This window comes from Danio rerio, chromosome 7 (genome assembly GCF_052040795.2).
Source record: "Danio rerio strain M-AB ecotype USA chromosome 7, GRCz13ab, whole genome shotgun sequence".
In the NCBI taxonomy this organism is placed as follows: domain Eukaryota; kingdom Metazoa; phylum Chordata; class Actinopteri; order Cypriniformes; family Danionidae; genus Danio; species Danio rerio.
In genome coordinates, this window is record NC_141027.1 from 42,682,532 (window position 1) to 42,696,110 (window position 13,579).

The window sequence follows — 13,579 nt, forward strand, 5'->3', positions numbered from 1 at the left end:
TGGACAGTTAAATTTTTCACCTAAAGAATAACAATGTGCGCTAGTAAAATAAACATTGCAATTTTTAATTTCATATGGACAACTTTCCATTCCTTACTAAAACTTTGTCTCAACAGCTTTGTAAATTGGTTTTAGGAAAAGTAATGTATATAATGTATATACATACTGCTGGTGTCCTTAAAGGGATAGTTTATCCGAAAATGAAAATCATTCCATGATTTACACACCCTTAAGGCATCATGGGTGTATATGACATTCTTTGTTCAGTCGAATCCAGTCAAAATCATTTGGAAAATCAGATTTGGCTTTTGCAGCAAAAGACTGTTCAATGGCAAAGGGCAACAGCTTTATTTTTATCAGCAGTTTAAAAAATAGGTTAAATATAAAACATCCATCCACAATAAAAAGTGCCCCATAAGGCTCTGGGAGGTGAATAAAGGTCTCCTGTAGCAAATCCATGCATTTTACATAAAATAAAAATATAGATAATTTAAACTTTACAAACTTTTTATGTCACTTCCAGTGAACCGTCCAGCTGGTGGTGCTAAAAGCATCAACAAATGCCCCTCAAAAATAGAACACAACGACATCCAATGCTCATGGGAAGTTACACAACCGACAAAGTTTTAAATATGGATATTTAATTCCTGCACTGAATCCAAATATGGTCTGGATTCACTAAAGAAGACCTATATTCATTCGTGGAACCATATGAGGAACTACTAATTTACTATGGATTGACGCAAATTAATTAGACATTTTTTTTTAACAATGGCACTGTGCCTTCGTATAGCAGCAAAATAATAACAATATTACTACTACTACTAATAATAAGAATAACAATAATAATAATAATAATAATTCCTTACATTTATATAGCACTTTTCTGGGCACTCAAAGCGCTTTAACACATTGGGGGGAATCTTCTCATCCACCACCAATGAGCAGCATTCACCTGGATGACGCAACGGCAGGTATATTGCGCCAGACCGCACACCACACACCAGCTGATTGGTGGAGAGGAGATTGAGTAATGAAGCCAATTATGATATGGGGATGATTAGGAGGCCATGATGGACAGAGGCTCACTGAGCAGCATAGAGTCTCGTTCACTATACTGGGGCGTTAGGACCCCCCTGCTGGTCTCACTAACATCACTTCCGGCAGCAACTTAGTTTTCCCATGTGATCTCCCATCCAGGTACTGACCAGGCGCAGCCCTACATAACTTCAGTGGGCAACCACATGAAAGTTGCAGAAAGTTGGCTGCCGGCTAAAAGCCAAATACAGTTATTAAAATAACCTCAACTGCATTTAAATGAATCAAAAAAGTAATACCTTGTGATGCCTTCAGGGTGAGTAAATCATGGGATAAATGGGAAACAAATTCTGTTGTATACTCATGTAATTAAAAACTGGAGGTGGTGAAGATACTGATTCTTAGATTAATTTTTAACTACAACTGCAAGCAATTACATATCCAGATGCTATTACACACCAATAAAAATGACACTTGAGCAAGAATCTAAACATCCATACTGTAATGTCTGGAAAGGTTTAAGTGAATATAAGAGCAACAATGACATGAACCAGCCAGGCTTTTGCTTGATGCTGTAATTCAGTGTTTGACCCTGCTGACATTTGTGTTGTCAGGTTAAAATGCTTTTACTCTGAAAAGCATGAATGCAAAAGCATAAGATACAGTACTTTTATGATGGAAACTTAACGTTAAATCAGTTATGTCAGGTAAAAAAAAAAAAAAAACACAAGCTAAACTAACTTGTCAAGGCATCTATATATTACTGCTGTCCGTTGATCTAAAGTGCTTCTTTTATCCTCTAAGTTGCATTTGATAAAACATTTACTAAATGATTAAATGTAAAAGATAACTATATCAGACATGTCAAAACCATCTGTAAATCAGTCTGTATTACAGTTTTTCTCCATTGGTTTGGCTCATTTCTTGAAACAGAAATTACATTCTCAAAACAACATGGACAAACCTCCAAACCACTTGGCAATTGTTTTTCAACAGAATTGAATTTTTCATTCATTTAATCAAATTGCAAATCTCTAAGTACATCTTTGCAAATGACTAAGTACAGATAGACTACATTTAGCACAATTTCCAAGTGAATAGATCTTGTTGATCTAAACTGATTGGTAATTCTCAGTCTAATGGTTGTTCTTTCCAAAATGTGTCAGCGTCATTTCATTGTATAAGTCATCACATGCACAATAGTCTGTTCAATTGTCAAATATAGTCAAGACCCTATACCAGAAATACCATATAGTAAGTGAATCTTTGGAAAATTTGATTACAATTTATTACAGCTATTTATTCTTTTTGCTCTGATTTATGATAGTTGCTTTGTGTGTGGTTGATCATTGAAATAAAAAAGTGAGGTACCATTTCTTTGGCAGTATGAGTGCAATGTGTGACGTCAAACCTTGGAGGCTACTCTTACCCTAAAATCCTTTTTTTTTTTTTTTCAGGTTAATACACACTTGAATTCTGTTAGCGAGACAAAAACAGTACAGTAACCATTGTCAATGAAGGACTGGGCTAAGACTGTAAGGTGGACGTGAGTGATATTTTAGTGGTCTGGTGCCGTAATGACAAAACATCTAAACATTTTGACTTGCAGGGCTTACACAATACTACAGGGACAAAGCATTTTGGGGGCACTGACTGTTTAAATGAGAAGGAAATTGAGTTTTGACACATGAGTGAACTATTTTGGGAAAGGTATGAGCTTTTGCAAGTGAGCTATAGTGTTGTGCTAAACTGTAACACTGTTTTGCCAAAATAGTCTTAGAATTTTGAGAATGTAACTTCTGTTTCAATAAATGAGTCAAATCAATCGAGAAAACTGTAATTCCATTAAACTTGCTTCTAAACATTTTGTTGACGCAGACTCCATCCCATCATTCTACAAAATCCCAACCATCCTCCATCCTCCAATAATATAGCAACTCACCTGAGTGATGTAAAATCAAGAACAAATATTTTCATATTCTTTTCAAGTTCTGGTTGGTCAAGGCCTGAATTCACATTATGCTCCAGACAGGAAATGTTGTACAGTCATTCAGATCTTCCCTACAGGCAGTTAAAAACAGCCAGGCAGCACTATTGGAATTGTAAAGGCTATAAAAGAGGATGTGCCGTAACATTCTCTGAGGGCTGTTGGACTGAGGCGTTTTGCTAACGCTTACTAAATGCTGAACTTCGCAGTTTGACGATCATTAGCAAACAGAAAGCATTTTGCTATAATAGGCGCTACGCATTTTAAGAGATTTATGGAGTGAATAGCTGTAATTAATTGTTTTCCAACAAAAAAGGCTCTTGCTGCTCTGGCATTACCATGTTAAATCCCAGGCTCTTTAACGAGTAGCACAGAGAAAGAAAACCTTAAGAGTATATGAACAGAAAAGGACAAAATATATCAGCCTCCCACAGTCTCATTATAGTATTTTTAACAAATTGTTTATTATATTGTAGATTGTAGAACACAGGCACATATTAGAGTTCATAATGGCAAAACTAATGTTCAATAATTTTTATAGCAATGATCAAAAATGACTTCCATTTTTTTTAATCATCTTTGTATATTTCATTACAACTATTGCAATTATATATTGTAAGCTGTTGAAGACGATGTATTCAGGGAAATTTTTGTACCCCCTGAAAAATCTCAGTTTCAAGGGCTTTCTAGCCATTCCCCTTAGACCTACGCATTCAAACTAAAGAGAATTGGGACAACCCTACCCTTTCACGAGAACAAGAGGTGAGCTAAGGGGGAGGATATAGATTGGCCCTTAGTATGCATTTAGTATTAATTTCCAAAATGAATCCTCATAAGTTTACAATGATAATAAAGCGTGTTTACAAGTTTTTAATGATTAAGGAATGAATTATAATGGTTGGTTTCATTATTTCATCTATATTTACAAGTAGAAGACAGTTTAAAGCTACTGTACATTTCTCTTTGTTCGCATCCCATCCTTTGTCCCCTCTGGCAGCATAGCCGTAAACTTCTGTTACACCTAAAATCATTTTCTTAATCACTTAGTCCTGCGAAGGCATCACATAAGGCAGTAATGGTCATATTAAACTGTCACCCACTGTATATAAATACAGATAACACAATCTATGAAGTACATGACCTGACATGTTATGTCCAATTTTGTATCCTTAAATGATTTAAAAGCGGCAAACAACCCACTAACTGCTTTTTATTTATTAGGTTGTATTAGCATGCTGTATCCAAACTGTGCTGCACAACAATAAATAATTTGCTACACATTTAATTTTTAAACTCTGCCTATTTATCTTCATGAATATTTAGCAAGCTTCAATTCCACTAAAAAATAAAAAAAAAAAAAACATCTAAGGTTAGTTGCACATAATTATGCTAAATTTGTTGTAATTCACATAGAAAATATATAGACTGTGTTACAAGGACACTGCTAAGAATAATACAGATAAAAACAAATAAAACAAATTTTTCCAATTATTGGTCAGAGTTTCATGGTTTATTTTGCGGAGTCCTGCTCAGCTGTCAGGGGGGTGGTGGTTTGGTGGTGTTTGACAAGGTCTGCGCGACGTGTCTGAAGAGCGAGGAGAGATGCAGTGGGGAGGGGTGAGAAGGGTGCGTGAAGTCTTTGAGGACTGGGAGGGAGACGCGCGATTTCCGGCAGATTATTAGTCGGATGCCCGCAAACGAGATGTCTGTTAAATAACCTTCCGCCCAACTCATAATTCTCTCTTCATATAGCCGTATGCCTATTACATATCCATAAAACACTGTGATATAACTGGGCTCGGATCATATCACTTTCTCACTACAATTGATCTGCTCCAGAGTTCGTTTCAAACAAGCTGACACCACCTCATTCAAGCAATCTCGGAGCGATTGTTTTGGCGTGGATCCGAGCACGATTGCTGGATTCACATATGCCAAACCAACCGCCCTAACTGGGCAAACGAGACAGGTTCCGAAACAAAAGTCTAGGTGTGAAAGCACCATAAAGCAAGCACTTAAACTTGGCCTGACTGAGCTCTAAATTGTTAACCCAGACTGTGGATTGATTGTGTGGCTCTTGTGTGACCAACATATTGTGTGCTAAAGTGCGGCACTGCACAGATTAAGTTTTGGCATGTTGGCCATGATTAAGTTCACAACCGATTTACTTACAAACAAGCACCGACCGCGTGAAGATGCATTCATTTTCATGTCTATTACATACAGGGATTTAACCAACTGGTGGGGGGCAGCCTAACTCAACAACTTGAGCGACGAAAAAAACAAATAATGCACTAAGCTAAAGAATGGCAGGGCTAATATTTTCGGTCTTGTTTGTTTGTTTGCTTGGGCTGCTCAGTCTTGCTGCTCAAATGACTGATGGTGTCTTGTATTACTGTAATGACTTTGCATGCAGACTACAGCCGAAGCTTTTCAATTTAAACAAACACCGGAGCTACTGTGTGTGCGCGTGTGTGTATAATCAGAGCTGGGAATAAGTGTTTAAGGAGGGCGAGAGGAAAGTAATTAAAACGGAGTGTGCTACAGGAAGCAGAGGGCACTGGCCTGTGACCAAAGACTGTTAACTCAAAAACCTCATAGTAAATAGTGGCAGGATTACTGCAATTTTACTGGGAGGCATCTGCCTGTCAGGTATATGTGTGTGCGCAAGTGTTTGTTTTTGCGAGTAAGAGTCTGTAATCAAAGACTAGTCACCAATCAGCTGTGTTTTTCATTCAGATCCCTTAAGCCACTTTTAAGGAATATGAAATAAGCAGAGTCTAAAATGGCTGCTGCCTCAGATGTGATTAGCAATTGCCCATCGCTCCCCCTCTTTAATCATCCACCCACTTATCTCCTCCTTTTCTGTATTTCCACCACAGCACGTCATTTTATCTATCCATGCACTTCTGTCACCAGCCTCTCACTCTCAGAATGAAATGATGAGGCGCGCCATGGGAGGAGAAGAGGCGATCTAACCTGACTTTCTCTCTCTCTCTCTCTCTGTATCTCCGTAGCACCATCAGTGCTGGAGCGCCATGGACTTGCTGTTAGAAAAAATAGAGGGCAGGGGGAAATGCTTCCGGAAAAAAAAAACAGTGCTTTAAGACGACACACCGGTGACCTTTTACAGTCAGTTTGGGTCACTGCGGCACACTGCAATTCTCTCTCTCTCTTTTTCTTGCTCGCATTGTTCAACTATTCATCATCTGCTATTTCTGCAGTTCCCCCTTGTGCGCAGATGCTCCTTTATACAACTCGCTCTCTACTTCTTACACTTTTCACCTTTGATTTTCTAGTTTTCCTAGCTTTAAGTCTTTCATCCATCTTGCCGCCTGTCAACACACTTTTTCTTTTCTTAGCTCTCCTTCCTGTAGTTGACCTCTGACTTTGTGTTCTTGCACATTAAAACCTACGCTTGCTGTATGTCAGTGCTGTGAGCAACATGTTGAAGTCCATACCTGTGGATGACTCTGTGGGAAGAACATTTATTTTGTTTACTTTTTTTGCTCCTGATGCCATTCTACGTCCTCATCCCAATAATTTCCCCTCATTTTGGATACAGTATATGTGTAAGATTTTGACTATAAATAAATATAAGCGAAGCAATTGTTCACCCAAAGGTGAGATCTCTCATCATTTACTCTACATTCACTTTTTCAAAACTGGTTTCTGATTTGAAATTGATATGTAACATCAACAAGCATTCTTCAAAATAATTTCTTATGTGTAAAAGTAGAAAGAAACTCAAGGTTTCAAAAAGAGATGCACGATATATCAGCGGTGATATCGATATCAGCCGATAAATGTTTTTTATAAAGGTTATCGTTATCGATCCGATATTAAAATTAGGACAATATCTTTAAGCTGATAGGTTACGTAATTGTACAGAACTGCCAGCCTCGCAAATGTGTGGGCGGAACTTGTTCAGTACACTATAATGGAGCTCTCCTTACATTGTTTATTCCTTCAAAGTCTGTCCTTTCTTTGTGTGGGGTTTGCTGTGCGTTGATAACTCAGAAAGTAACCATGTTTCTTATCATTGTAGATGTGTTTGATAGAGTGCCATTGTGTATTTTGCTTTAAATCGGCTAAGGAAAATATTACATGTGTAAACATAATAGCAGCGACGCACACTTGCTAAACAAGTTTGTTGGGTTGTTTGTAATCTAATATGACTATTTGTTCTTATCAATGCATTGCTTGCCATGTTGTAAGATTGTATTCAGTGTGATAGCCATACTTATAATGATTGTAACGAGCGCACATGATGGCTATTACCACGCATATACATAGTGACTAGTGAGCAGTCAGAGCCTTCACAGCAGCAGGGGAGACAAGTGCCAGTCACTGAATCCAGCACAGGGGTTCTAAACCCAGTGCTACATTCTGTCTTTATATTATGCTCTGTGTTTGTCATAAAGTACTCAATGCTCAGGTGTTGTATCAAAATCTGACTCTCGAGGAAAAATCTGACTCTGCTTCATGTGCACATGCATCACACAATGCCAGCAGTTAGTTTCAAACACACAGCAGTTTATCATAAACCTTTCATCAATTATTAGTTATTTTTGGATTGCTAATTTATATAAAATCATGAATAAAGGTCTATATAATCACGTTGCAAATTTGAAATTATTATTATTATTTTTTTGCTTTAAGCAGGCTATTCATTTCATAAGATTAGTTCAAACTTTTATGAAGTTTTTAAAATAAAATCAGTTGTTCACTATATAAAAATAAAACATTTTGAAATATTTATGATTATTGACTATAGTATTATAGCTAGCGGCTTCTAAATCTTAGGGCTCTATTTTAATGATCTAGGCGCAAAGTCCGAAAAAGCATTAAGGTTGTGTCCGAATCCACGTTTGCTATTTTAAAGATAGGAAAATTCGCTCTGCACCATGGCGTGTGATCTAACAGGGTTGAGCTTATTCTGTTAATGAGTTTTTGAGAATAAACCAATCAGAGTATCATCTCCCATTCTGTTTAAGAGTTAGTTGCGTCGTGCCACGGCGCATTTGTTATTTACATGGCGCGCTTCACTAGCAAGAAAACAGACCATCTGCAGTGAGAGGATAATGAAAAAGCCTCCTCATTCTTTACTTTCACTTTCACTCTCTTTCGTGTATAAGGAAATTTTTTGTATCCACAGACATCCATTAGCCTATACATAATTAATTTAATTTGTTAAGAGCAGATTTGTTTTAAAACTATTTCTAAATTCAGTTCTAATTTCCAGCAAATGAATAAAAGAACAATAATAACAAAGTGTGGTCAAACAACTGAGTTATATCCAAACACACGTCCTATGACGCATATGGTCTAAAAGCCAACAGGTGGGCAAATCTAAGCTTGTTTTTAATGAAACAAGTATAAATATGGATAGAATAAATGGTGCTAATAAAAAAATAGCATTATACAAAAGCAAATTGTTATGAATCAACTAAAAAAGCCCCTTAAGATTAAGAAGGCATGAAGACAATGGATTTTATATTTATGTAGAAAGTAATATTTTTAAAAAATATTTTATTCCTTAAATTCTTTTTCATTTGTAAAGATATTTGCGTTTGCTGTACATCCTGTGAGTAATAAGCAATGTGTAAGGGAGCCGTACAACTAACGCGCTCTGCACTGGACTTTAGACCTGCTATCAGATGGTTTAGTTCCTCAAAATAGCAAAGCAGCAACAATGTGCCTTAACACGCCCCTTATCTAGACCGAAACACCCATGAGTCCACAAAGTGGCGCAAATGGATTTGCTATTTAAACAACGTGGAAAACGGGAAAATTAGTGTTGCGCTGGTCTGAAAATAGAAATACAAATATGTTGTAGCAACATGTCTTGCGCCTTATTGCGCCAGGTGTATGATAGGGCCCTTGAGAGTTATCGATATCTGTCAAAATATCCATATCGGTGCATTCCTACTTTCAAACCTTTTAAGCTTGGATGATTGTTCTCTTAGTAAAGGTAAAAAAGCTAAATAGGAATATGAATTAGGACTATGTATTGAGGAAGAATGGTGGCTTGATGCATTGCAGAAAATACATTCTAGTACAATCCATGCTCACCTTAGCCTGATACAATTTAAAGTATTGCATAGTATCAATTTCTCGAAAACCAGACCATCTCACAAACTACAACCTTTTCAAAAACCATCTCAAATTTAAACTGTCAATATTGATGGCAGCTGTAACAGATGTCATGCACCAGTGTAATTTAAGTTATATGTCCTTTATGTGCCCTATGTTACAGAATTACTGTATTAGTTAGTTTACAATTATTTCTAAGGTGTCCCTGTTTTTGTGGTTACACTTTGTAAAACAGCAGTGAGTTTGCTGATAACCTTCACGGAAATAACTGATAACTGATAACCTTCACTGAAATGGACATTTTTAAAACCTCAGTACCGATTGGTATCGAATTCCAGTATCGTGACAACCCTACTTAGCATAAAACAAAACAAAACTGAATGTTTTGAAAATTCATACAAATGAATGACTGCAACAAGTTGGAATTCTCTTAATACCCTAGTGTTAAAGACTAAAGAAGAGGAAGTAGTACTTTAATCTACCTTATTAATCCAGGTCTCAAATTCATTTGATGTGGTGGTGAGGAACAAATCTGTGAAAAAAGAAAGAAAGACAGACAAAGAGAGAAGGAGATCATTAGTTACTCCACAAAATGACTTCCTAGGCTGCCAAGTGTGATTCTGATTTAAGTAAGCTAGTAATGCTTTAAGTGTGAGAGGCATTATCAACAGGTGAATGTATAGATTCCCGAGACAGAAAAGAGAAACGGTCCAGCGCCATCTTGCTGGCAGCAGCTACTCATTCAGTCCTGCCACACAGTATTGCACAGCAAGAGACTTTGTCAGACCTTGATCAAACAAATGGGGAGCCGAGAAATACGGAAACTGCAAGTAGCTTATCACAACAACAGACCTTGGTTAAAAGAATACTGACAAAAGCACAGTTTACCCAAGACGATCGAATACACACATGAAACCATAACCCATGAGATCAGTGTATTGACATATTAACCACACACCCAGCTGTGAAACTGAACTAGAGCTCGATATAAGCCGTGCTCCTACTCCGGTTTGTGTCTTCGAAATGTGGACAATTTCAGATGTTCGATATATCGATGTTGTTCCCCACATCACCATTATGACTTGTGTGGTTTCATCTGTTGTGTGTGCTTCCCTTAATAACCAGGACACACCACATGTATTATCAAGCATGAATCTCCTGCTAGAGTACGATATGGAGTTATTACACTGATTGGTGTAGACGAGTGGTGTAATTTTCTCTTGCTGTCAATGTGCTTCTTTCCTATTGTGTGGTGATGGCTTCATTTTAGAGGCCTGGATGTTGTTATGGAGATGGAGGAAGAGACATGAAACTGCTATTTTTTTTTTGTAAGACTTACAGCTTTTATACACAGGGGTTAATGTTTCAGGTGTTTAAGGGTGTGTGAAGTAAAAAGAAAAACTGATAAATCAGCCATTTTGGGGAAAAAAAAACAATGGTTAAATAAATGACTCAGTGAATCGCTTATCAAAGGGACAACTTTACAACAATAAAAAAACAACAACAAATAAAACACTCAATGAAGCCTAAAGGATGAGGTAATTTAAATTTAAATTCATTGTGTGGTTTTAAACCAGAAAAGACCAAACTAGGGCCATCCCATCTGAGAAAGGAGGAGAATGATGAGGATGGTTTAGAGATTGTCATTTCAAATTTAATGTAACCTTTTATTTGTTTGTTTTATTGTTAAGCTACCAAAAATTATGACTCAATTTAGCTGTTTCAATTTAAATGCTGTAGTTCAGTTTAAAATGTACATACTGTCACCTGACAGATAGAGAAAATGCAGAGAATCTGGTGAGCAAATATAGGCAAAGGCAGTTTCTGCTTGACTAGTCAGCATTGAACTCCACTGTGTTATAAATGTGATGTTTTTGTTTTTTATTGCAATAAGTTATCATTTAAAAGTTATACTGCATTATTTAATACTATTTAAAGTGATGTTTTCGATTTATTTTTAAATATTCTGAAATAAATTAGGAAATTACCCATGGCAGCTTTAATGTAAAGTAGTTTGGTATGTTTATCGGCCCATGGCTCTCAATGATATTTGATTTTTGGCCCGTTTATATGAAAATGTTAGGGCACCCTTGTTTTAAGTATTTCTTTCTTCTGTGTAATACAAAAGGAGATATTTTGAAGAATGCTGGTTGGTGGGATCCATTAACTTTCTTTGTAGAAATAAAAATACTATGGTAGTCAATGGGTCCCAGAAATTAGCATTTTTCAAACTACGTTCTTTTGTATTCAACAGAAGAAATTCACATAGGTTTTGAACATTTTTGGGTGAACTACCTCTTTAAGAAAGGAATTGGATACTACTGGTAGTTTTAGGGTCATATTTATTTACCCATGACAAGCCTAAACCAACAATGGTGTACACAGAAAAATACAGAACTTTATAAACGTTTAGGTCAATTGAACTGGCGATGCTCTAAATGTATCTGCATGAAATTAGACATAAGGTCACACTGGAAATGATTCGCCTTGCTTAAATTCGTTCTGTGATTCTGCTCAGAAATGTACTTAAGAAATTCTAAACGAAAACGAGGAAAAAAACAATAAGACGAACTACAAAAATGTTCTGTCTGAGTGGCATCTGAGAGGGATTTGGTTTACCGGTGAGTGAGAGCAGAACAGCCTGCAGCGTGAAATATTGAGCTAAGTGTCCTCCGCTTCGCTTATATGCTCTGGCAAAGACTGACCGGTGTGTTGCATCAGGATATTCTAAGAGCGGTTCTGGACTATATTCCAGTGCACAATCTTTGGTCTCTCTCGCTGTTTTGGTGTTATCTTAAGCACACCTTTTGTGCGGAATTTAGTATTAAGACAGGTAAAATGCTGAAAAACATCACCTCATTCGCCAGGATATTGGTAGGGCTGAGATTAGGTGTGGGGTAGGGTTAAGATTAGGATGTGTGTTTGAGAATAGGCAATCAGACAGCAAATTCAGAGAGGCTGCTTGATTTTGCTTTGTTTAGTACAACACTGGCATCGGATTGAATTACACTTCCCCAACTCCAACAAATATCTGATCCAGCTATTTTGGGAAGTATCGAATTAATACAGAGAGCATCGGACTGGAGCCCAATTACTAAATAGCTACGATGATGAGATAATAGCTATTGTATTTTTACTTTTCCTATTGTTAAAACCACAGCAGACATAAACAATCTCTTGCTCATTAATTCATTCAAATAAATGTTGCCCTTCCAAATTACATGTCTATATATGCAATTTAAAGTGTGTAGAATGCTAGCTCTAAAGTTGGTTTAGCACATTGGGCAATTTCTTGCCTGCATGGCATTATTTTATATTATGTAATTGACACTTAGATATTGCCTTATAATCAGTATTTGTATAAAGTGCAGAATTTTTAAAATATGATGCCCTTTAATAAAAAAGCAACAAAAAAAACAACGACAAAAAAAAAATAAATTGCTGATAAAAAGAAATACCAGTGTAGCAAAAATGAAATAAAATACAGATATATATATATATATATATATATATATATATATATATATAGTTATATTACCTGCTGTCTATAATTAGAGCCTATATTGTAGACTTCTTTACATAAACATGCACATTTCCAGTCTTCTACTTCCCATGTCTGATTTTAATCAACCCCTTAGGCATTTGTCTAGCACAGGAATGAGGCACTGAAATCTACATTCCAATCCAGTCCAAGTACATAGTGGTCATATTGGTGGTTTTAAGATTTGATGGCCAACTGTGAGCAATACAACAATATTTACATTTGTAAATTAGCACAGAGCTTTCTCGTCTAATGTGATATATTCAAACACGGTTCATACACATTCTTACAAGAAAAAAATCCATGACTTTTCCAGGACTTTCAAGTAAATTTTTATGACCTAATGATTCATGTAATGTCTATGTATACATAGTAAATAATAAGAAAAACAATACACATTTAAATTTATTACAGCACATCAAAAACCACGCAACAATTTCTTTAGTTTTGAATTTATTTTTATATCTACCCAAAACAGATAATGCTTACACAGCCCTAATAATGTAAGAACATGTTTATGGCCAAGAAAAGAAATGTAAAAACAACTAACCTCCATTCCAGTATAGAGATATTTGTCAAATTAATTTTAGATAATGTTAATAGTTTGTTAAAATATTAATAGTAGGTAAAACAACTTCTTTTGCAAAGCTGCGATCACACTGCACTTTTCGCTCCATAGACTTCCATTCATAGGCATGCAAATGCGGCAGACCAGAAAAGCAAGAACATGCAAGTTTCGCATTTCACGGCATTCGAAAGTTCAAGCTTGGTGAATTCTTACCTGCGAAATTACATCAGTTAGACTAATAGAAGATAACTTAAAATAAGAAATTTCAAATATGGAGCAATCGCTATTAATGTCTAATCATATTGTTTAACCCCGCCCCTTTTCTCAGCGACGTACGACAGAATTTCGC

General features: G+C 36.3%; 1 protein-coding gene across 18 annotated transcripts in view; it reads right to left on the bottom strand.

Moving 5' to 3' along the window:
• itfg1 (integrin alpha FG-GAP repeat containing 1) overlaps nt 1-13,579 on the bottom strand; it is a 250,996-nt gene that overhangs the window by 166,323 nt on the left and 71,094 nt on the right. For all 18 annotated transcript variants that reach the window (XR_015496042.1, XR_015496043.1, XR_015496044.1 and 15 more), the window contains exon 7: nt 9,604-9,653. Coding sequence is in view for 1 of the 18 variants with exons in the window: in XM_087261654.1 (XP_087117780.1) it covers nt 9,604-9,653 (50 nt within the window). In the remaining 17 variants the exon portion in view is untranslated. The remainder of the gene's footprint in view (nt 1-9,603; nt 9,654-13,579) is intronic.